The 22,500-nt window shown below is 45.3% G+C and overlaps 1 protein-coding gene, 1 long non-coding RNA gene and 1 pseudogene across 2 annotated transcripts in view; all 3 read left to right on the plus strand.

Annotated features, from left to right (window-relative positions):
• LOC127629157 (inactive tyrosine-protein kinase PRAG1-like) overlaps positions 1-10,515 on the plus strand; it is a 29,094-nt gene extending 18,579 nt beyond the window's left edge. The window contains 3 exon segments of the mRNA XM_052106260.1: positions 5,277-5,641; positions 5,643-6,020; positions 6,685-10,515. Coding sequence (XP_051962220.1) covers positions 5,277-5,641; positions 5,643-6,020; positions 6,685-7,770 — 1,829 coding nt within the window. The 3' untranslated portion in view covers positions 7,771-10,515.
• Positions 1-22,500, plus strand: part of LOC127629180 (uncharacterized) — an 82,216-nt gene that overhangs the window by 46,510 nt on the left and 13,206 nt on the right. The window lies entirely within an intron of this gene.
• On the plus strand, positions 14,885-20,842 carry LOC127629179 (ornithine decarboxylase antizyme 2-like; annotated as a pseudogene).

Below are 22,500 nucleotides of genomic sequence, written 5' to 3' on the forward strand. Positions count from 1 at the left end.
AATAAAAATAATCTCAATTAATCGCCTATATAATTCCCCTCAAATAACAATTAAATGTATAGTGATTAAGTCATTGACAGCTGTAATGTTTACATTGATACTGTGGCTTTTACAGCACTTTATTTGACCAAAAATAACCAATGTTTTTTTTGTATTAATTAGTTTGATTTGATTAGTTTTATGAATTCGTTTGATTCGATTGATCGGTAATTTCTCAGGTTAGGATGATGTTACAGAAGGCAGCTCAGATTACAGTAATTGTGTTTGTCTAAAAGCAGAAACTTCCTTTACTGATGATCACACATGAGGAAGTACAGACGACACCAGTACAGTCGTTCCTCCTGTTTATCAAACACTCGCTGTAGTCTCTGAACTTCTCATCTGATTGGGGTTTCGAATTTTCCCATGATGCACTGGGGCACCGAGATAATGACGGGGATAACGGAAGGAAACCAGTGTTTGTGTCATTTATCACAGGCGTCTCTCCGACCATTTCCCCTCATGAAGCCACTAATCTTCCTCTCCACCCGTTCATTACTGCAACTCTCCCGGGAATGCCACATGAAACTATCTGAACTCATTGAACACGATAAAACACTGTCCGAAAGTTTTGAAGTTTGATGGTTATACAGACAATAGATGGATGGGTGGATGGAAAGATGGATGGATGGAAAGATGGATGGATGGATTGATGGATGGATGGAAAGATGGATGGATGGATGGAAAGATGGATGGGTGGATGGATGGATGGATGGATGGATGGATGGAAAGATGGATGGATGGATTGATGGATGGATGGAAAGATGGATGGATGGATGGAAAGATGGATGGGTGGATGGATGGATGGATGGATGGATGGAAAGATGGATGGGTGGATGGAAAGATGGATGGATGGATGGAAAGATGGATTGATGGATGGATGGATGGAAAGATGGATGGATGGATGGAAAGATGGATGGGTGGATGGAAAGATGGATGGATGGATGGAAAGATGGATGGGTGGATGGAAAGATGGATGGATGGATGGAAAGATGGATGGAAAGATGGATGGGTGGATGGATGGATGGATGGATGGATGGGTGGATGGAAAGATGGATGGATGGATGGAAAGATGGATGGATGGAAAGATGGATGGATGGAAAGATGGATTGATGGAAAGATGGATTGATGGATGGATGGAAGAATTGATAGATGGATAGATGGAAAGATGGATGGAAAGAAAGAAGGATGGATGGATGGAAAGATTGATAGATTGATGGATTGATGGATTAATAGATTGATAGATGGATGGAAAGATGGATGGATGGATGGGTGGAAAGATGGATGGATGGGTGGAAAGATGGATGGATGGGTGGAAAGATGGATGGATGGATGGAAAGATGGATGGGTGGATGGATGGATGGATGGAAAGATGGATTGATGGAAAGATGGGTGGATGGATGGATTGATGGATGGATGGGTGGAAAGATGGATGGATGGAAAGATGGATGGGTGGATGGAAAGATGGATGGGTGGATGGATGGATGGAAAGATGGATTGATGGATGGATGGGTGGATGGAAAGATGGATGGGTGGATGGATGGATGGATGGAAAGATGGATTGATGGATGGATGGGTGGATGGAAAGATGGATGGGTGGATGGATGGATGGATGGAAAGATGGATGGGTGGATGGATGGATGGATGGAAAGATGGATTGATGGATGGATGGGTGGATGGAAAGATGGATGGGTGGATGGATGGATGGATGGAAAGATGGATTGATGGATGGATGGGTGGATGGAAAGATGGATTGATGGATGGATGGAAAGGGCTTTAAAGCAGATTAAAGGCCTTGTGTGGGTTTGTTTACATCTTTATTTAGTATTTTTTGACAGTAGGTGTTTGAATAGTTTTGGCCCGTTTGAACGTTCTGTCATTGCCAGTTTATGGGATTTTTCAGATTTTTGATCTGAAACCCAGAACACGAGTTCAGACATCACCTGTCAATCAATTCGAATACGTGCATGCGCATGATAGGAGCTGCACTGGCATGAATGGCAATAGCCTCCCAGGGGCGTTCCAAAGATGCCCGCCAGTGGACTGACTTGCTAGAAAGACTTTGGCCGAGTTTGAGGAGTTACAATTGAACATTTTAAACCCTGAACCGATGCGGAGTTCGGTATGGCATACTAGCGCACTACTCTTACTATTGCAGCCATAGACAGATATAGTGGAAGTAGTAAGTGTGGGTAGTATGCCATCCCATGCCAAGGCTGTAGAATAACATTATATTGGCTTTGTTTGGCCAACAGAGTGGTTTGGTTGACAATTATACTTATATGAACATTAACCTAGATTAATAAATGCTGTTTGTTGGTAGTTTGTGATCGTTAACAAATACAACCGTATTGTGAAGTGTTCCTTTAAAGAGTCGAGGCACACACAACGCGCTGCACCGTACGCATTCAGTACAAGCTTGTGTTTATTCCAAAATAACCTCACATGTGAAATTCAACTTTAAAACAGGAATTTTGTGTCTGTGATGTAGAGATGAGCTGAGGTCAGGACACAAACTCTACAATCTCTCTGAATTATTGATTTATGAATCGTCACAGTCGTGTCCTGTGAGGGGATTTATCAGATTTTAGACTCTGTTTGCTTAAAGTGGAGCTCAATTAATATTTATAACACAACGGAGCAAAAGTGATGATGAACACACACGCACTCTCTCACACACACACGCGCACTCTCACACGCGCACACACTCACTCTCACACGCGCGCTCTCACACGCACTCTCACACGCACTCTCACACGCGCACTCTCACACACGCACACACTCACTCTCACACGCGCACTCTCACGCACACACTCACTCTCACACGCGCACTCTCACGCACACACTCACTCTCACACGCGCACTCTCACGCACACACTCACTCTCACACGCGCACACGCACTCTCGCACACGCACTCTCGCACGCGCACACGCACTCTCACACACACACACACTCACTCTCACACACGCACTCTCACACACGCACACACTCACTCTCACACATGCACACACTCACTCTCACACGCGCACACTCACTCTCACACGCGCACACTCACTCTCACACACGCACTCTCACACGCGCACTCTCACACGCGCACTCTCACACGCGCACTCTCACACACACACGCACACACTCACTCTCACACTCGCACACGCACACACTCACTCTCACACGCGCACTCTCACACGCGCACTCTCACACGCGCACTCTCACACACACACACGCACACACTCACTCACACACACGCACACACGCACTCGCACACACGCGCACTCACACATGCACTCTCACACACGCACTCTCACACGCACTCTCTCACGCGCACTCTCACACGCGCACTCTCACACGCGCACTCTCACACACGCACTCTCACGCACACACTCACTCTCACACACGCACACGCGCACTCTCACACGCGCACTCTCACACGCGCACTCTCACACACGCACACACTCACTCACACACACGCACACACTCACTCTCACACACGCACTCTCACACGCGCACTCACACACTCACTCTCACACGCGCACACACTCACTCTCACACACGCACTCTCACACACGCACACTCACTCTCACACGCGCACTCTCACACGCGCACACACTCACTCTCACACACGCACACACTCACTCTCACACGCGCACTCTCACACGCGCACACGCACTCTCACACGCGCACTCTCACACGCGCACACACACACGCACACACTCACTCTCACACGCGCACTCACACACGCACACACTCACTCACACACGCACTCTCACACACGCACACACGCACTCTCACACGCACACACGCACACGCGCACTCTCACACACGCACACGCGCACTCTCACACACGCACACACGCACTCTCACACGCGCACACACTCACTCTCACACACTCACTCTCACACGCGCACTCTCACACGCGCACTCTCACACACGCACACACTCACTCTCACACGCGCACACACGCACTCTCACACACGCACACACTCACTCTCACACGCGCACTCTCACACACGCACACACTCACTCTCACACGCGCACTCTCACACACGCACACACTCACTCTCACACACGCACTCTCACACACGCACACACTCTCTCTCTCTCTCTCTCACAAACACTCACACAGACACACACTCACTCACTCACACATGCACACACACTCACACACACACACACACACACACACAAACACTCACAGCCACACAAACACTCACAGCCACACAGACACACACTCACTCACTCACACGCACACACACTCACTCTCACACGCGCACTCTCACACACGCACACACTCACTCTCACACGCGCACACACGCACTCTCACACACGCACACACTCACTCTCACACGCGCACTCTCACACACGCACACACTCACTCTCACACGCACACATGCACTCTCACACGCGCACTCTCACACACGCACACTCACTCTCACACACGCACACTCACTCTCACACACGCACACACTCACTCTCACACACTCACACACACAAGCACGCACGCACACACACACACACACACTCTCTCACACACTCACACGCACGCAAACTCACTCACACACACTCTCTCTCTCTCTCTCTCACAAACACTCACACAGACACACACTCACTCACTCACACATGCACACACACACACACACACACACAAACACTCACAGCCACACAAACACTCACAGCCACACAAACACACAGACACACTCACTCACTCACACGCACACACACTCACTCACATTCACACACACACATCACACACACACACACACACATTCTCACACACACACACATACACACACACAAACACTCACAGACACACAAACACTCACAGCCACACAAACACAAACACACACACAAATACTCACAGAAACACAAGCACTCACACATGCACACTCACACACACACACACACTCACACATGCACACTCAGACACACACACACTCACACATGCACACTCACAGACACACAAACACTCAGACACACACTCACACACACAAACACTCACACACACACACACACTCACAGACACACACTCACACACACACACACACAAACACACACAGACACACAAGCACTCACACATGCACACTCACACACAGACACACACACACACACACACTCACTCACACAGACACACTCACAGGTAACGAAAATTAAATTAATTATATTGTGCAGAGTGAGCAAAGTAGTAAACGATGAATTTAACATTCTCCTTTTTTTCTCTTTCTCTGATCATGTGATCTAGACTCCACCTTCTGCTCTTGCCCCTCCCCTTTTCCCAGCAGCCCATTGGCCTCCGCCCCAGTGTCACCGCAGCCTGATGTGTTTCCTAGCAACAGTCTTGCTCATCAGCTGCAGCCGCCACCGTTACCGCAGAAGAAGCTGGTGAACCGCACAACGACCGTCCTCAGTGAATCAGGAGTCAAACTGCTCGTCCGCGGTCGCCCGCGGCTCCCGTTCAGCTGCTCGGAAAGTAACGTGAGCCACCCGGACGCCGCGGGCCCTCTGCGTAGTCACCCGTCCAGTCCGGTGGAGCCCCGCCCCCTGTACTCCTCCAGCGAATCCCTGGAGTACTGCCCACCTCTGTGCTCTCGAACCCTGGACGAGCCCCAGTTCAGAGGTCACGCGACGGCTCAGGGGTCACAGCCGCGGGAGCATCACGTCCAGCTCGTCGCCACAGCTCAACACGCTGCTGTCCACGCCACCGGCCGTGGGCTCGACCCTGCAGCTGCACACGCTGCTCAGTAACATGGACAGTCGCGAGGGGATCTACTCCAAACTGGGCGGTCTGTACGCGGAGTCGCTTCGGCGTCTTGCGCTCAAGTGTGAGGAACATTTCACACGCAGCCAGAGAAGCCCGCTGCGATTCGACGAAAGCAACTGGTCGCTATTTAAACTGACGTGTAATAAGCCGAGCTGTCTGTCTGGAGACGCTGTGTATTATTCTGCTTCCTGTGCCTCAGACTCCCACTACACGTATGCTGTGAAGGTGAGACGCATCATACAATCACAATTTACTCGAATTACTTCCTAAATAATTGTCTCTGGTCTTAATGTGAATTAATCGGTGCACATTTATGTTTTCATAATCTTGCTCATAATACCCGATGGATCATTTATTATATCATGTTATAAACGCCTCTTTTTGGGTGGAATCAAAACACACTGATTTTGTGTGTGTCTCTTTAAATGCAAATGAGCTGCTGCTCCCCGCCCCCTTTCCAGAAGAGGGCTGTGCCTTTACAGCTCATGCTTTGGTTACTATAGCAACAGCAAATCAGAACTGATAGGACTGACTGAGTGTAAATACTGGCGTTATACATGTATGGATATATATATATATATATGTGTGGTATATCTGGTCTCCGTGAATACAATCGGAGACAATGCTAACTTTAGCTGCATTAGCCGCGGAATTAGCTAACAAGCACATTCGGAAAGCTTAAGCCCCGGTAGCCCAACTTGTTTGAAAATGAAGCTTGTTGGATAAGCTGAGCTACTTTGACTGTTCTGAAAAATGCATATAAGATAGTCGCATCACTACTTTAAGGTAGTTACTTCCCAACGCCGTTCTCTAACGAAATAAGCGCAGGATCAAGCGTTACATGTCATATGTTTAACTACCCATGTGTCTCTTGTCTCTGTCGTTGTAGATCTGTAAGGGTCAGTCGGCTGACCGTAATCAGGGTCATCTGTACGGTCTGTCTGTGCAGCAGAATCTGCCGGCTCACTTTAACCTGCAGCAGGACTGCGGTCACTTCATCGCATGCGTGCCGCAGAGCATGTTACCCGGTGAACAGAGCTCATCCAGTGCGCCGGGACCGTCCGAGCAGGAGCGCGTGGTGGTCATCACGCGAGAGGTTCCTCACCAGAGCGCCGCCGATTTCGCCAAAGAGTGGGAGTCGTTCCATAAGGCGCAACCGGAAGTTTACGAGCGGCGCGTATGCTTCCTGCTGCTGCAGCTGTGCACGGGACTGGAGCATCTGAAATCGCATGGGGTCACGCACCGCGACCTCTGCCTCGAAAACCTGCTCCTAGTACAGCACCGACGCTCACCCGCAGAAAACGGAACGAGTCCCGACCCGCAGCAGCAATGCCTGCCGCGTCTCCTCATCAGCAACTTCTGCAAAGCCAAACGGCGCAACGCAGGCCACGCAACGGTTTGCGCCGATCCACGCCTCACTCGGGACCACGCCCGCCTGGCGCCGGAGATCGTCTCCGCCGCGCAGTATCGCAAATTCGACGAGTTTCAAACCGGCATTCTGATCTACGAACTTCTGCATCAGAGCAACCCGTTCGAGGCGACGCCCGCGCTGCGGCAACAGGAGTACAAATGCGACGATCTGCCACCCATCCCAAGCGTGTCGATTTACTCGGCCGGACTCGAAAGACTCGCTCACCTGCTTCTCGAGCCCGACCCGGGGAAACGCATCCACATCCAGGACGCCAAGCGGGTGTTGCAAGGGTTGCTGTGGGGGCCTCGGCGAGACCTCCTGGAGCAGCCGTGGGTGTCCGCGGGTGCCGCGCGGCGGGTCGAGCAGCCCAGACACGAGGGATTGTTGAACTGGTTGGACGTGAAGCGCGCTCTGCTCATGATGAAGTTTGCGGAACGCTCGCTGGAGCCGGAACGGAACGCCGAGCTCGAGGATTGGCTCTGCTGTCAGTATTTCTCCTTGGCAAACCCCAAATCACTGTGTCAAGCCGCCGAACTGCTGTACAATGTCAGGTTCTCACACTGAAGTCTCAGACTATAACACGTCAATTCCTGCCAGCAAATGCATGACGTCCGTTACTACACAAATCAGACAAGTGCTTAAAAAACAAGATATGGACTTGCAAAACTGGATTTTGAAAATTGGAAAATGACAAACGCATCTCATCCGCATGTGGCATGGAGTACCAGCACAGACTCGTCCACACTCCACTACGGAAAACGGACCAAAACCACGTATTATGTAAAACGATGGACACGTCGCACGGAGTCGGATTGGTGTGGACGTGCCCCGAGAGTTTGTGCTGGAACATTCCACGGATGTATTTAATCTTATTTTTATGTATTTTGGGGTCTTTGATATGAAGTGACATTTGCATTTTTCATCCCCTTGTCAAAAGAAAAAAATACGAAATTATATTTTGCTTAAATAAAATTCCACCTATTTTTGGGGCCATGAAGATTATTTGCATTGTGACATTATTTGCATTTTTTATTACTATTAAACACACTTTCATCACTGTAATGCAAAAACTAAATCTCATTTCTGTAAAACGATCATGAAAATTCGCAGCATAAATTCAATTCAAATACTACCGTGACGTTAAATATTTTAATTTACTAATGTACTTTATGATTTAAATAAAATATCGAAGTTTAGAGTAAAATGGGCTTAACTGCCGTTAAAATAATGTCAATGCAAAAAAGTTTTAATAGTCGTGAAATAGGGTTCATATTTGATTCATTCATTAAAACGTATCGTTTTTGAATTATTGGCTGGACAGATTCTTTTTTTTACTTTCTCCCCAATTTTGGAACGCCCAGTTCCCAATGCGCTCTGAGTCCTCGTGGTGGCGGCCCAATTTGGTTGCTAAGGAGACCTGGCTGGAGTCACTCACCACACGCCCCACCGAGAGCGAGAACCACATTATAGTGACCGCGAGGAGGTTACCCCATGTGACTTTACCCGCCCTAGCAACCGGGCCAATTTGGTTGCTAAGGAGACCTGGCTGGAGTCACTCACCACACGCCCCACCGAGAGCGAGAACCACATTATAGCGACCACGAAGAGGTTACCCCATGTGACTCTACCCTCCCTAGCAACCGGGCCAATTTGGTTGCTAAGGAGACCTGGCTGGATTCACTCAGCACGCCCTGGATTCGAATTCAGTGTCAATACTCGCAGAGGTATTGAAATAGTATTTTATTTCAGTTAATTTATATTTAGCATAAATGAAAATACGGCCCGTTTAAGGACCTTTTCAATTTATTTGCATTACGACATTATTTAAATGACAATAAAACACATTATACATAAAATTCTCAAAAAATAAACTGTCATTACCAGTGTTGGGTGTAATGCATTACTAAGTAATTAATTACTGTAATTAAATTACTTTTTCATTGGGGAAAAGTAAGGGATTACTCTTAATTTTTCAGTAATTTAATTTCAGTTACTTCTGATGTAATTGCGTTAAATACTGTTACAATTCTATATAAAACAATAGTGAATTTAAAATCGAAATGTAACATCTGTTACTCCGCCCCTTTAAATTCTTTGGCCAGTTCATGAATAATTGATTTGCTTGTAAACGATTTATTTGAAAGAATTAAAGGAACAGTTTCATGTCTCTCCTTGTATCCTCTGGTCAAAGTAATCAGTAATAAGTAACTAAATTACTTGTCGGACAAAGTAATTGGTACAGTAATCTAATTACACTGTAGAAGATGTTAGTAATTAATAACTTTATGACAATCATCCATTCTGGATACAATTTATATTAATGCTCATTTTTAAATTTTAAATTAAAACGGAGTAAAACTATGATGAACACTTAACAATTGTACTTCTTAAAATATACTCTTATATTAATAATATATCGTTGTTTTTTATGCGCTACAGTGATGAAAATGTTTTGGGTCTGATTGGATCATAAAAATAAAACGATACTCGCCGGATCTTTTGAAGTTTCTCTCAACGACTTTAAGAGCGTCCGCCGACCGACCTTTTGACCTTTCGTCATCTGCATCTCATAGATTTGAGTTTGTTCTGCCAGTAAATCTGTGTAGAAGAACAGCGTCTTCCGGAAGTGTGTGTGTGTGTGTCGTCCTCATCAGAGCAGACAGACGGGTGCTGATGCGGCAGAAATCACATGTGCAGATGCATCGTCATAGAAACCTAAACATAGAAAAATGCACATTTAAATTGATTGTGTAGAAATTGTGAAGCAGGTCTTAACAGCAGTTGATCTGATATCAGAAACAGTATGTTGATATGTTTATAACACTCTTATTCTTTTCATTTGTTTTGAATGTGTATTGGGATGTAACGCACAATAAGCTGTTTGGTGTTTAAAAGCGGCACCAATTTTCCATTAAAGACTCTTTAAACGTGACACTGATATAAACCGTCAAACCGGCCTGTATGAAATCTGCATCTTCCAATAAAGTGTCAAATATTTTCACATATTACTTGTTGTTGTTTGTCAGTGAGTAAATGAGATGATGGTGTAGAAATGGAAATTCAACTCTGGTTTCTCAAAGTCCCCCATAAGGCAGAATTGGCCAATCGTAAGACGGCACATCGGAGAACAGTCTGGCTGGTTTCCCTGAAATCTGCCCGGTGATTCCCGAAAACAGTCTCGCCCTCAGATTTGCATTCTACCTTCCTTCCGCAGTTTGAAACTCAGATCGGCTCTTTTGTCATAGGTGGAATGTGTTGCCATGGAACGCCGGCCAATGGAATGCTGCAGCCGAGAGTCCCAAACGACCCCCCTGACTTCATTCGGCTCTTTTTGTCTTCAGTCTGAATGGCTGGTTTGTGTCTCACTTTATTGAACCGTCCACAAAGACACAAACAAGAGACACTGAAACCTGACTAAGAGCTGATGCATCACGTGTCGGGTTACAATGTGGGAACTACATCCACACGATACACCATACACTATAGATGGACTGTTACGGCTAGTTTTAACCCTTGTGCGTCAGTTCAAAAAAGTTATTCGGAGGTAATTGGAGGACAAAAATATGTGTGTCAAAAAACTGCCATAATAATATTATTTAGTTCATTCTTTTAACCAACATCAATTCTGATCATAACTACCAAATATTCATTCATTTTCATGATTTGAACCCCTTAAATGCCAGTTTGTTTACATAATGCCACTGTTGATTTTACACACACACACACACACACACATCGCGGCCCGTTCGGCACGTTTCACACATTTTAGCTAATCGTGGCCCGTTCGGCACGTTTCACACATTTTAGCTAATCGCGGCCCGTTCGGCACGTTTCACACATTTTAGCTAATCGCGGCCCGTTCGGCACGTTTCACTCATTTTAGCTAATCGTGGCCCGTTCGGCACGTTTCACACATTTTAGCTAATCGTGGCCCGTTCGGCACGTTTCCCTCATTTTAGCTTATCGTGTGGCCCGTTCGGCACGTTTCCCTCATTTTAGCTTATCGTGTGGCCCGTTTGGCACGTTTCCCTCATTTTAGCTTATCGTGTGGCCCGTTCGGCACGTTTCCCTCATTTTAGCTAATCGTGGCCCGTTCGGCACGTTTCCCTCATTTTAGCTAATCGTGGCCCGTTCGCACGCTTCCCTCATTTTAGCTAATCGCGGCCCGTTCGGCACGTTTCCTCATTTTAGCTAATCGTGGCCCGTTCAGCACGTTTCCCTCATTTTAGCTAATCGTGGCCCGTTCGACACGTTTCCCTCATTTTAGCTAATCGTGGCCCGTTCGGCACGTTTCCCTCATTTTAGCTAATCGTGGCCCGTTCGCACGTTTCCTCATTTTAGCTAATCGTGGCCCGTTCGACACGTTTCCCTCATTTTAGCTAATCGTGGCCCGTTCGGCACGTTTCCCTCATTTTAGCTAATCGTGGCCCGTTCGGCACGTTTCCCTCATTTTAGCTAATCGTGGCCCGTTCAGCACGTTTCCCTCATTTTAGCTTATCGTGTGGCCCGTTCGGCACGTTTCCCTCATTTTAGCTTATCGTGTGGCCCGTTCAGCACGTTTCCCTCATTTTAGCTAATCGTGGCCCGTTCAGCACGTTTCCCTCATTTTAGCTAATCGTGGCCCGTTCGGCACGTTTCCCTCATTTTAGCTAATCGTGGCCCGTTCGGCACGTTTCCCTCATTTTAGCTAATCGTGGCCCGTTCGGCACGTTTCCCTCATTTTAGCTAATCGTGGCCCGTTCGGCACGTTTCTCTCATTTTAGCTAATCGTGGCCCGTTCGGCACGTTTCACACATTTTAGCTAATCGTGGCCCGTTCGGCACGTTTCACACATTTTAGCTAATCGTGGCCCGTTCGGCACGTTTCACACATTTTAGCTAATCGTGGCCCGTTCGGCACGTTTCGTGGCTGACGCTCAGTTCTTAGAATTAAATTTAGACTTTGAACAGGTTGAATTCAACAAGTGAACAAGTTTTTTTCAACCTGTTATCACATTAAAAAAAGGAACAATTCATAAAGTTTTATCACTCAGTAAGTGACTTAAAATGTTATTACAAAATATTACAGATTATTCTTTGACTTCAAATATATATTTATAAAGTAGTTTAAAAATGCATGAATTCTGATTTCTGAAAGTACGTTTGAATCTCGTTATTAAGGAAAACGTTTACAGTATTCAGGCCCCTGAACAAATATCTCATATTACTGTTTTTACAACTGTTGCAATTCAATTCAATTCAGTTTGATATTTTATTTCAAAATACCCATTGTTGAAGGATCATTGGTCAGACTGTGAATCTGAAGGAAAATGAAGATAAATAAAAAATGCATAGATTAGGGAAAGGGTACAAAAAATATCCAAATGTTTGTATATTATTTTGCCATGAGTGGGGGGAGGCCCTACCACCCGGCCCCCAATCAGGCTAATAAAGCCTCGGAGAGAGATAAAGGCCAACCGGAGATGGCAGGGGGAAGGAGGGGTGTGCCATAGTATAGTCCTCGCCACTACCATCCACCCCAACAGAGCAGCCGCGGCCATCTGCCAGGTGACAGAGGAGAGCGGATGAACGACTGCCGACCGCGAGTGGAGAAGTGGTTCGAAGCTGACCGTCTGGAGCAGTCAGGGCCCCTACCATGAGCGGCGGGAGACCCCTACCATCCGCTAACCGCGGCAGGATCGTGACGACCACTGACCGCGAGCGGGTTGGGGCTCCCAGCCGACCGTCTGGAGCAGGAGAGCCACTACCAGGGGCGGGGGAGACCCCTTGGGGGAAGCTTGGGAGGAAATTCATCTTTCAGCATGACGATGATCCCAAGCACAAGGCCAAAGCAACACTGGAGTGGCTCAAGAACAAAAAGATAAATGTCCTACAGTGGCACAATCATATATATATATATATATATTAGACACTGTTGTAATCGCTATAAACAGTGTCTATTTAAACATTTCTACCAAACATAATGAACACAGAAGTCCTGATAAATTGTGCCTCATACTGAATGAATCTCATACTGTGACGGAAAAGGTTTGGGAATCGGCTCTCACTGATGGACAGCTTGCTGGATGACATGTAGTTTGGAATGTTTAAGTCAATAACTGTAATTACAGTAACATGTCCATGCCAGCCCTATCCACAAGTGGCCTATTAAACAATTATACAATGAAATCTTACATTAACAGTCATGACTGCTCTGTTCTTGCAATGATGGAGTTGTTTTAGATGCTGTAACCGGCTATATGAGTGCATTTCTTAACTGCTGATGTTTTGTTTTAAATGTCTAGAAATGGAGAGAGAGAGAGAGAGAGAGAAACATCACTGATACGAACACACCCGCTCTGTGTTTACTGGCCAACAGTGACATCTGGCGGTGATTTTAAGACACTGCAGCCTTTTACAGAGTATCCTCTAGGGGGCGCCAGTTATCACGAAAGTGCGCATGCGCGCTGTCATGACAATGAAAATACTTAATACTTTTTTTTATTAAACACAGTCCTTAAATTTTAATGAATGACAGATACTTCTAAAACTAATATATATATAAAAAACTTGTCATAAATGGAAAAATGTATAATAATTCATAAAAACATGACGCGTGAAGGCATTAGCCAATCAAAGCAGGTGGTGGAGGAAGTAACGTACAGACCACAAACACCTGCACTGACAGATGATACACACCGTTTTATGTAGAATACTTACATTTAACCAATTTTTTAACATGTATTCTCAATCTAAAACTCAAAAATGATGTGTAATGGTGGGGTATAACTAGGCCTAAAATAGAATATTAAGAAATATATCAGAAGCTACAAATAATAAACACTTTGCAACCGTGGCAGGTTGATGGTATCATAAGGTATTTCCATGGTACTTTGATATTTAGCATGTTACTGGATGATTGCTGTATTCATACACTTTGATATTTACATGCTACTCCAAGGTACTTTGAAGAATAGCATCTGGTATTACCATGATGCATGTCCAAAAACATGGTTTAACCAAGGTACCATCCTCGACTAGAGGAAAAATGCAACTGTTCTTTTAATTATTTAAAATAAATAATATATAATCACATAAATCATTCATGAACTGGCAAAAGAATTTAAGGGCGCAGCGTTCATTTAGAAACCAAGATGTTAAATTAATATTGTTTTATATATAATTCTTCTAGAGTCTATACAGTGTAGAGTAAACCCTTACATTACATTATCAATGAAAAAATAATTGAATTACAGTAATTAATTACTTAGTAATGTATTACACCCAACACTGTTCATATCGAGGTACAAAATGTTCTTGTGTTGAAGGTCACAATGATGTTACACTCTTAATGCCTCAAATGCTCAGATATAAAATATTAAAACATTATAAAGACACAAACAGGCCTTTGTCTGCCAGTGACTGCTGTGTCATAACAGTCTCAGAAGGAAAACGCTTCCTCTCAGTAATTTTCCACTCGCTACAAAGAAGAATGATCAACCTTACTATGGCAAAGGCTTACTATATGAATATTAATGACGCAACCAGACGTTCGCCCTATAAGCCTACCCGATTGGCTTAAAGGCTTTCCACTTGAACGTTAACTTTTGACGTTATATGACGCTCAAAGAGTGCAACCACGCAACGTCATCACTAAATAATGAATATTCATGACTCCGCCTTCGCCATAGTAGCGTTGAGAGTGTTTTGTGTGGCGTCTCCGCCTCTGCGCTTCTCACTCTCTGCCCGACAGCAGCCGAGAACACAGGCCGCCGTGAACTCTCCCGAGTCCGGATGGTAAAATCCAACCTCCAGCGGATCCTTAACAGTCATTGCTTTGCCCGTGAGAAAGAAGGAAAGAAACAGTGTCAAAACAGCAGCATGGAGGCTCTCAGTAACAGTATTAATGACATGATGGGAAGGTGAGCGACTTTTACTCCTTTAAAAGCCCAGTTTACCACGTTTAACGCTTTAGGTCCGTTCAGCACTCTTCAGATGACGATATAAAGTCATTACAGTCTCATATGAAGAATAGTTGCCTTCATGTTTTCATTTGTAATTTATTTGCAATTATTTTTCTCTCAGGGCCTGAAACGAATTGCTTAGCATCTTTAGCCTTGGCCAATATCCCTTTAAATTCACACATATGATTATTATTACTCTATTTTCATAATTCGCTGAGGAGTACAGTGGTATTATTGTGTTTAATTAGTTAAAAGTCTTGTTAGCTCGCGTTAAATTTGACGTCGAAGGCCTCGTTCTTTAACACCTACGTCACACGGCCTTCATTTAGCCCGTTGTGACGTCACCAGACTCCCGGCTGTAATCGCGCCGACTTTTTTTCGTCGGATCAAATTATCAGTTGCTTAATTGCTTTGCTTTTATTTTTATTATTTGGTAGTTTTGAAATTATAGCCTGAAGTTCTATAATCGTTTTTGTCAGGATTATTATTATTATTATTTATTATTTTGACTAGCTGTATGTATGGAATTTGCCCGATCGGCCTATAGGTGGCGCCATAGTGAAATAAACAACAACAAAAATCTAATTTTGGGCCAGAACTTTTGAACCGTAAACGCTAGAAACCAATGTTGGCTCCGCCCCCCACGTTTTCCCGCTATTTTGTATTGTTTGAAAAAAAATTAAATGAACCTTACGCCCTAGCCCGTTCATCCGATTGGAACCAAACTAGTGCTAAGATTCAGCACAGTCCCGCTGCGAAAAGTTATCAAAGGTATTTACATTTTTTTATTTATCGTTAAACGGTACGACAAAACGTACGTAGTGGGCATGGCCACTTTTACTAAAACGGATTGATACATCACCAAATTTGGTATATTTATGTATGGGGTCATTCTGAGGACACACAAAAAATGGCACACCTCTGCCTCTTGGTGGCGCTATTTTAATTACAAAATAAAAATGGCTCTATCTATGGAACCGTTGGGCCGATCGACTTGAAAGTTTGCATGCAGTGTCTTTGTCCGAGTTGCCATCAAGGTCTTTGAGGTCTGTCGCATATCTTGAAAAACATTGCCACCATCGACCAATCATCTTTTAGCAGCTATTTGACAAGGTTAAAAAGGCTTATCGAAACAAAACATGGTGGGCCTATTTGTCTCTTGACCCGAGAGATCTGTGCAACATTTGAAGAAGAAAAAAAGGCCACCGGGAGGCGCTAATGCATTTTAAATGCGTGTAAATTGATACATTTTTATGTTTGTCTTTTATAAAGAAACACGTTATTCATGTCCTATGATAGACCTCCTCTTTCTGAACAAGGTTAAATAAGAGTTTCCTTTTTTGTTGCAATTTTATGTTTATTTACTATATTCAATTGTGTGATATATCGGCCTATCGGCCACCCTGCTCTCTGAATATTGGCATCGCACTTTAAAAAAAAAAACACATCGGATGACCACTAATCTCTACCTCTGGGTGGCGCTATAATAATAAAAACAATCTAAAAATTGCTCTAACTATGGAAATGTTGGTCCGAGCATCCAGTGTCGCCGCCATTGACCAATCAACTTTAAGCAGCTATTTGAACGAGTCCTAGGCCGTTCACCCGATCCGAACCAAATCAGTGCAGAAAGGTTCTCTGGAATCCCAATCTTAATAATTATCCCCCAAAAAATGTATGTTTTTGAATCCATGGCATGCTGAGTGACTCCAGTCAGGTCTCCTTAGCAACCAAATTGGCCCGGTTGCTAGGGAGGGTAGAGTCACATGGGGCAACCAAATTGGGCCAGTTGCTAGGGAGGGTAGAGTCACATGGGGCAACCAAATTGGGCCGGTTGCTAGGGAGGGTAGAGTCACATGGGGCAACCAAATTGGGCCGGTTGCTAGGGAGGGTAGAGTCACATGGGGCAACCAAATTGTCCCGGTTGCTAGGGAGGGTAGAGTCACATGGGGTAACCAAATTGGCCCGGTTGCTAGGGAGGGTAGGAGTCACATGGGGTAACCAAATTGGCCCGGTTGCTAGGGAGGGTAGAGTCACATGGGGTAACCAAATTGGCCCGGTTGCTAGGGAGGGTAGAGTCACATGGGGTAACCAAATTGGGCCGGTTGCTAGGGAGGGTAGAGTCACATGGGGTAACCTCCTCGTGGTGGTGATTAGTGGTTCTCTCAATGGGGCGTGTGGTGAGTTGTGTGTGGATCGTGGAGAGTAGCATGAGCCTCCACATGCTGTGAGTCTCCGCAGTGTCATGCACAACGAGTCACGTGATCAGATGCGCGGATTGGCGGTCTCAGAAGCAGAGGCACACTGAGACTCGTCCTCCACCACCTGGATTGAGGCGAGTAACCGCACCACCACGAGGACCTACTAAGTAGTGAGAATTTGGCATTCCAAATTGAGAGAAAGGGGGATTATGTAGGAGGTCAATCTGAGGACACATGAAAAGATGCGCACCCGTGCCCCTTGGTGGCGCTATAACACTCAGAAATGCCACAAATGCCATGTGTTTGTGCTACCTAACATGACGTTTCAAAGGCACTTCATCATTGGTTTAGTTGCAAACAGACTGTCTGATTAATACTTAATATCTGTTACATATGTACGCGTTTACGGTTATTATAGTTTAGCTTTTATGTGAAGTTCCAGAATTAATTCTGTAGATGAGAGAGAGTTTCGCGATGTAATGTTGTATATTTGTGTGTTTCCGCAGTTTGTCTGTATGTTGTAGTAGTACCACTTGTCCGGGGCCTCTGTGGTGCTCCTGATGCCCCTCACCCACCTCTGAAGATCCCAGGTGGGCGAGGGAATGGAGCACGGGATCACCCATCCACAGCTCAGCAGCTGTACTCGGTGAGTAACTACACATTGACTATTACACATTGACGTATATCAGCCCTGCCAGGATTTTGCTGCCCTTTTTTCTTGATAATTGCACCCGAAAATAGCGTCACTCAATAACAATAGGCCTCACTGTTTCGAGGGTCTCGGCCTCTGAGTGGACTATAAGCTCAATCTTTATGTTCGTTTGGAAAGCTGAGATCCTCCGCTTTGCGATGATGGGTAGCATTTCATCCTCACTAAATGAGAACTTCTTTTGCGGAGGATACTTCTATCGACTGTTATTTTATGTAGCATAAATGCAAAAGTTCAGTGAAACGTTCAGATTTCATGCCTGACCTGTGGATCCGGGGGCGCCACGTTTTTGTGTCTGATTGTCATAACCACAAAAGTTTAAACAAGGATTTTGATAGTGATTTCAATATGATCCCCCGAGAATATGGGACATATGGCCAAAAAAATGCAACGTCTTTGCTAATGTGGGACACTATTCGCAACCCTGTTTGGAGATATATAATGGCGGCCGTGCAGTTGGAAATGTCTTGACTGCATGAAGCTTTCCAAGCATTTTTCCTGTGTGCCCCTGTCCGAGTGTCCCCCTGTCCGAGTGTCCCCCTGTCCGAGTGTCCCCCTGTCCGAGTGTCCCTGTCCGAGTGTGTCCATCCCTGTCCGAGTGTGTCCGTCCCTGTGTGAGTGTCGTGTCCGTGTCTGAGTGTGTCCGACTGTGTGAGGGGCTGTGTCCGTGTGGGTGCGTCCGTCCATGTGGGTGTGTGTGTCCGTGTTGGACCGTGTGAGTGTGTGTCCATGTCTGTGTCCATGTCTGTGTCCGTGTCTGTGTCCGTGTGTGTGTGTCCATGTGAGTGACCGTGTCCCTGTGTCCGAGTGCCCCCCCCCGTGTGTGAGTGTTCGTGTGTGTGACCGTGTCCATGTCCAAGTGTGTCCATGTGTGTGTGTGAACATGTCCGAGTGTGTCCGTCCATGTTTGTGGTTGTATATAATATTTTATAATTTTAATATTTTTATTTCAAAACATAATCAGTTTTATAATTTGAAATGATAAAAAAAAAATATATGTGTATATGTGTACACACACAAATATAAAAAATATTTAAATATACAATGAGTTTTTATAATTAAAATGTTTTATTTCGAAACGGCTAGATTAAAATTATGAAAAATAATTATATATATATATATATAATTTGTTTTATATACACATGCTATTTCAAAACATAAATGTATTAAAATTATAATTCATATATATATATATTGTTTTTATTCAGTATGTTTGAAGTTGTTATTAAAGTTTGTCTTGTCAGCTTTTTTCCTGCATATCAAACTTCCCTCATTTATTTCAGTGACTCTTATTCTGTATTTCTCTCCCTCTTTACAGGACAGGAAGTTGAGTGTGACAGAAGAGCCTGGAGGGGCCGGGCGCCCCAGGATACTGCACTTCCAGAGCCGCCCCACAGTTTCCCTGGTGATCCAATGGGAGGCTGTGCTCAGAGGGGAGGGGCTGTTCGTGGAGATTCCTAGCGACCCCTTCCCCGAAGGCAGCAAGGAGAGGTGAGAGGTCACGCATGGGTCAGAGGTCACGGGATAATTTTATGGAGGATTCTAGAACTGTCTGACAATCGTAATCTTTAGCAACTTTAATGAGATGTTTGTCTTTGTGTTTTCAGCTTCATCTCTCTGCTGGAGTTTGCTGAAGAGCATCTGATGGTTGTCAGTGTGTTTGTCTGCTTTTATAAGAACAGAGACGACCGTGGTGCGTTCAACACACTTTGTATACGCATTGACCGTTCAGATCGGTTCTTTGACTTCCTGTTTTTTTGCATATGCTCTGAATCGTTTTATAACGCTCGTTTTTTGTCTGCAGTGAAACTGGTCGCGTACGTTCAGCTTTCTGGGCTTTGAGATGGTGAAACCGGGGCACGCTCTGCTCCCCGCACGACCTGACGTCCTCTTTATGGCCTACAACTTTGACAGGGATTCCTCGGACGAAGATTAGCCGCATCCTCCCCCCAATCCTCACTCCACCCCCCCAATCTCTTCATTACCTACTTCCTGTCCCACAAACCCCCTAAACCGTTTTTCATCTGCTATGATTTGAGTGTAAAATCTCGATGAGTTTGGTTTGGGGTGCGTTCAACGAGGGAGCGTGTTCAGAGATTTTACGTAATGCTTGTTTGCTATTTTTGTTTATTACATTATTTTTAGTCATTCCGTTGAAATGTTTCGGTACGCAAGTTTTTCTTTTTGCTGGATATTGAGTTCAATGTCTTTTTGTTCTCTTTAGTTTGTTGTTCAATTTGAAGTTTTGAACCTCTGATGATGTTTTTCTGTTTTTTTTACCTCAGTGTCGTTGTCTTTCGACTGTCTGGAGCCGCAAAGCAATTCACTTTTTGGGAGTGAATTGGGCTGAACAGGTCACCTTGTATAATGTGATTTATATTATTGGATGAAGAACAGTTCGACTGGTACGAGTGCTCGATGGGAAACAAAATCGACACATCCAAAGCTGTATTACCTCTCGTGGTCTTTGTATATCAGAACCGTATTTAGCCTTTCGTTTGAGTTCGGCCGTGCTGTTGAAACCGTTTCCTCTCTTTTATTTTATATTTCACATTGTTTGAACATCCTTCACCTCTGTTCTGGTGCATATTCTGCGTCTGTGATAATAAAAACTTTATTTAAAGACAAATGTTTTTTTTTTTGTTTCCTCTACAAACATCAATTTAATGCATTTTCAGATTCGGTTTTGAAACGTTTCACATTTGATCGTGAGTCCAAATAATGAACCTTTTTTGTGGACTTCAGTGCATAAACAAAACAGTCTTGTTCAAATGAATGTTGTAATAAAATGTTACATTTTAGTCCCGTTTTGTGTTTCCTCTCAATTCTACTGGATGTCTTTTATCCATCCAGTAGGAATGTATGTGTAGGGTGGAGCGGTGGCGTAGCGGTTAGCGCGCTGTGCTACAAACCTGGTGACCTCCCGAGTTCGATTCCCGCTCATGGCCAACACCAGTGACAATTATCTGAACCGGTCCCGGGTCTCCCCTAGGTCAACTCAGCCTAAAATGAGTACCTGGTGCGGTGTGTAAAACATCGCCACTGGGGAGACAAAGGCGGTCGGGTGTGGTGCTGGCCACCCACCCCTTTGTGTACCGTTCCGGCCTTCATAGGTGCTCGCTAACAGCACTTGCCCCTACAGTCTGTTAAGGCTAAATGGGGGGTCTTTTGGCCAGTGTAGGGCTGTAGCACAGTATTTTGGGCCCCTTTCCTATAAAAAAAAACACAGTTTAGGTTTTGTTGTGGGGACCCCTGGACCTGTTGGCCCCTAGAATTGTTGCCACCTTTCACCCAACTAGCTACGGCCCTGTGGAGGTGCTCCTCGTGCCGCCAAAACAGTGCCAAACCGCATCTCTGAATAGATTCTTCTCAGTACGATTGTACAGAGCGGTTATCGGAGTTACTGTAGACTTCGCCAGTTCAAACCCGTCTGGTCATTCTGGATGTTTTCTGTTTTTGGAGTAAATTCTAGTGACTGTTCTGTGTGTGAAAATGACAGAAATACTCAAACCAGCCCGTCTGACACCAACAATCATCCATGCAGTTATCTAATCAGCCAATCGTGTGGCAGCAGTGCATACGATCATGCAGATACAGGTCAGGAGCTTCAGTCCATGTTCACGTTAACCATCGGAATGGGGAACAAATGTGATCACAGTGATTTGGACCGTGGCATGATTAGAGTCCACCGGTGGCAAATCAATTGGCCGTGATTTGGAAAGGCACGGCTGTCCATATAAGGTAATATAGCTGATAATGCATGTCAGAGCAAAAGCCATGAGGTCAAATGACCTGCTCGCAGAACTCAGAGACAGGGTTGTGTCGAGGCACAGATCAGTGGAAGTCTACAAAACAGTTTTGGCTGCCCGAGAGCACAGTGACCTCCGTAATCCTTAAATGGAAGAAGTTTGGAACAACCAGGACTGTTCCTACAGTTCATTTGGCCGTCTGGCCAAACTGAGCCATCGGGGGAGAAGGGCCATGGTAAGAGAGGTGACCAAGAACCTGATGGTCACTCTGGTGGAGCTCCAGAGATCATGTGTGGAGATGGGAGAAGCTTGAAGAAGGACGACCATCACTGCAACACTCCGATCTGGGCTTCATGGCGGAGTGGCCAGACGGACGCCTCTCCTCAGGGCAAGACTTGGCTTTTGGTATTCTGGTTCTCTGGTGATGAATCGAAGATTGAACTGTTTGGCATCACTTCCAAGCATAATGTCTGGAGGAAACCAGCGCAATACCATCCCAGTGGTGAAGCATGGTGGTGGCGGCGGCATCATGCTGTGGGGTTTTTTTTCAGCACCAGGGATTTGGGGGCTGGTCAGGGATGAAGGAAAGCTGAACGTTGCAAAATACAGAGATATCCTTAATGGAAACCTGGTCTAGAGCACTCAGGACCTCAGACCGGACCGAAGATTCACCTTCCAACAGGACAATGACCC

Source organism: Xyrauchen texanus, chromosome 35, assembly GCF_025860055.1.
Source record: "Xyrauchen texanus isolate HMW12.3.18 chromosome 35, RBS_HiC_50CHRs, whole genome shotgun sequence".
Taxonomy (NCBI): Eukaryota; Metazoa; Chordata; class Actinopteri; order Cypriniformes; family Catostomidae; genus Xyrauchen; species Xyrauchen texanus.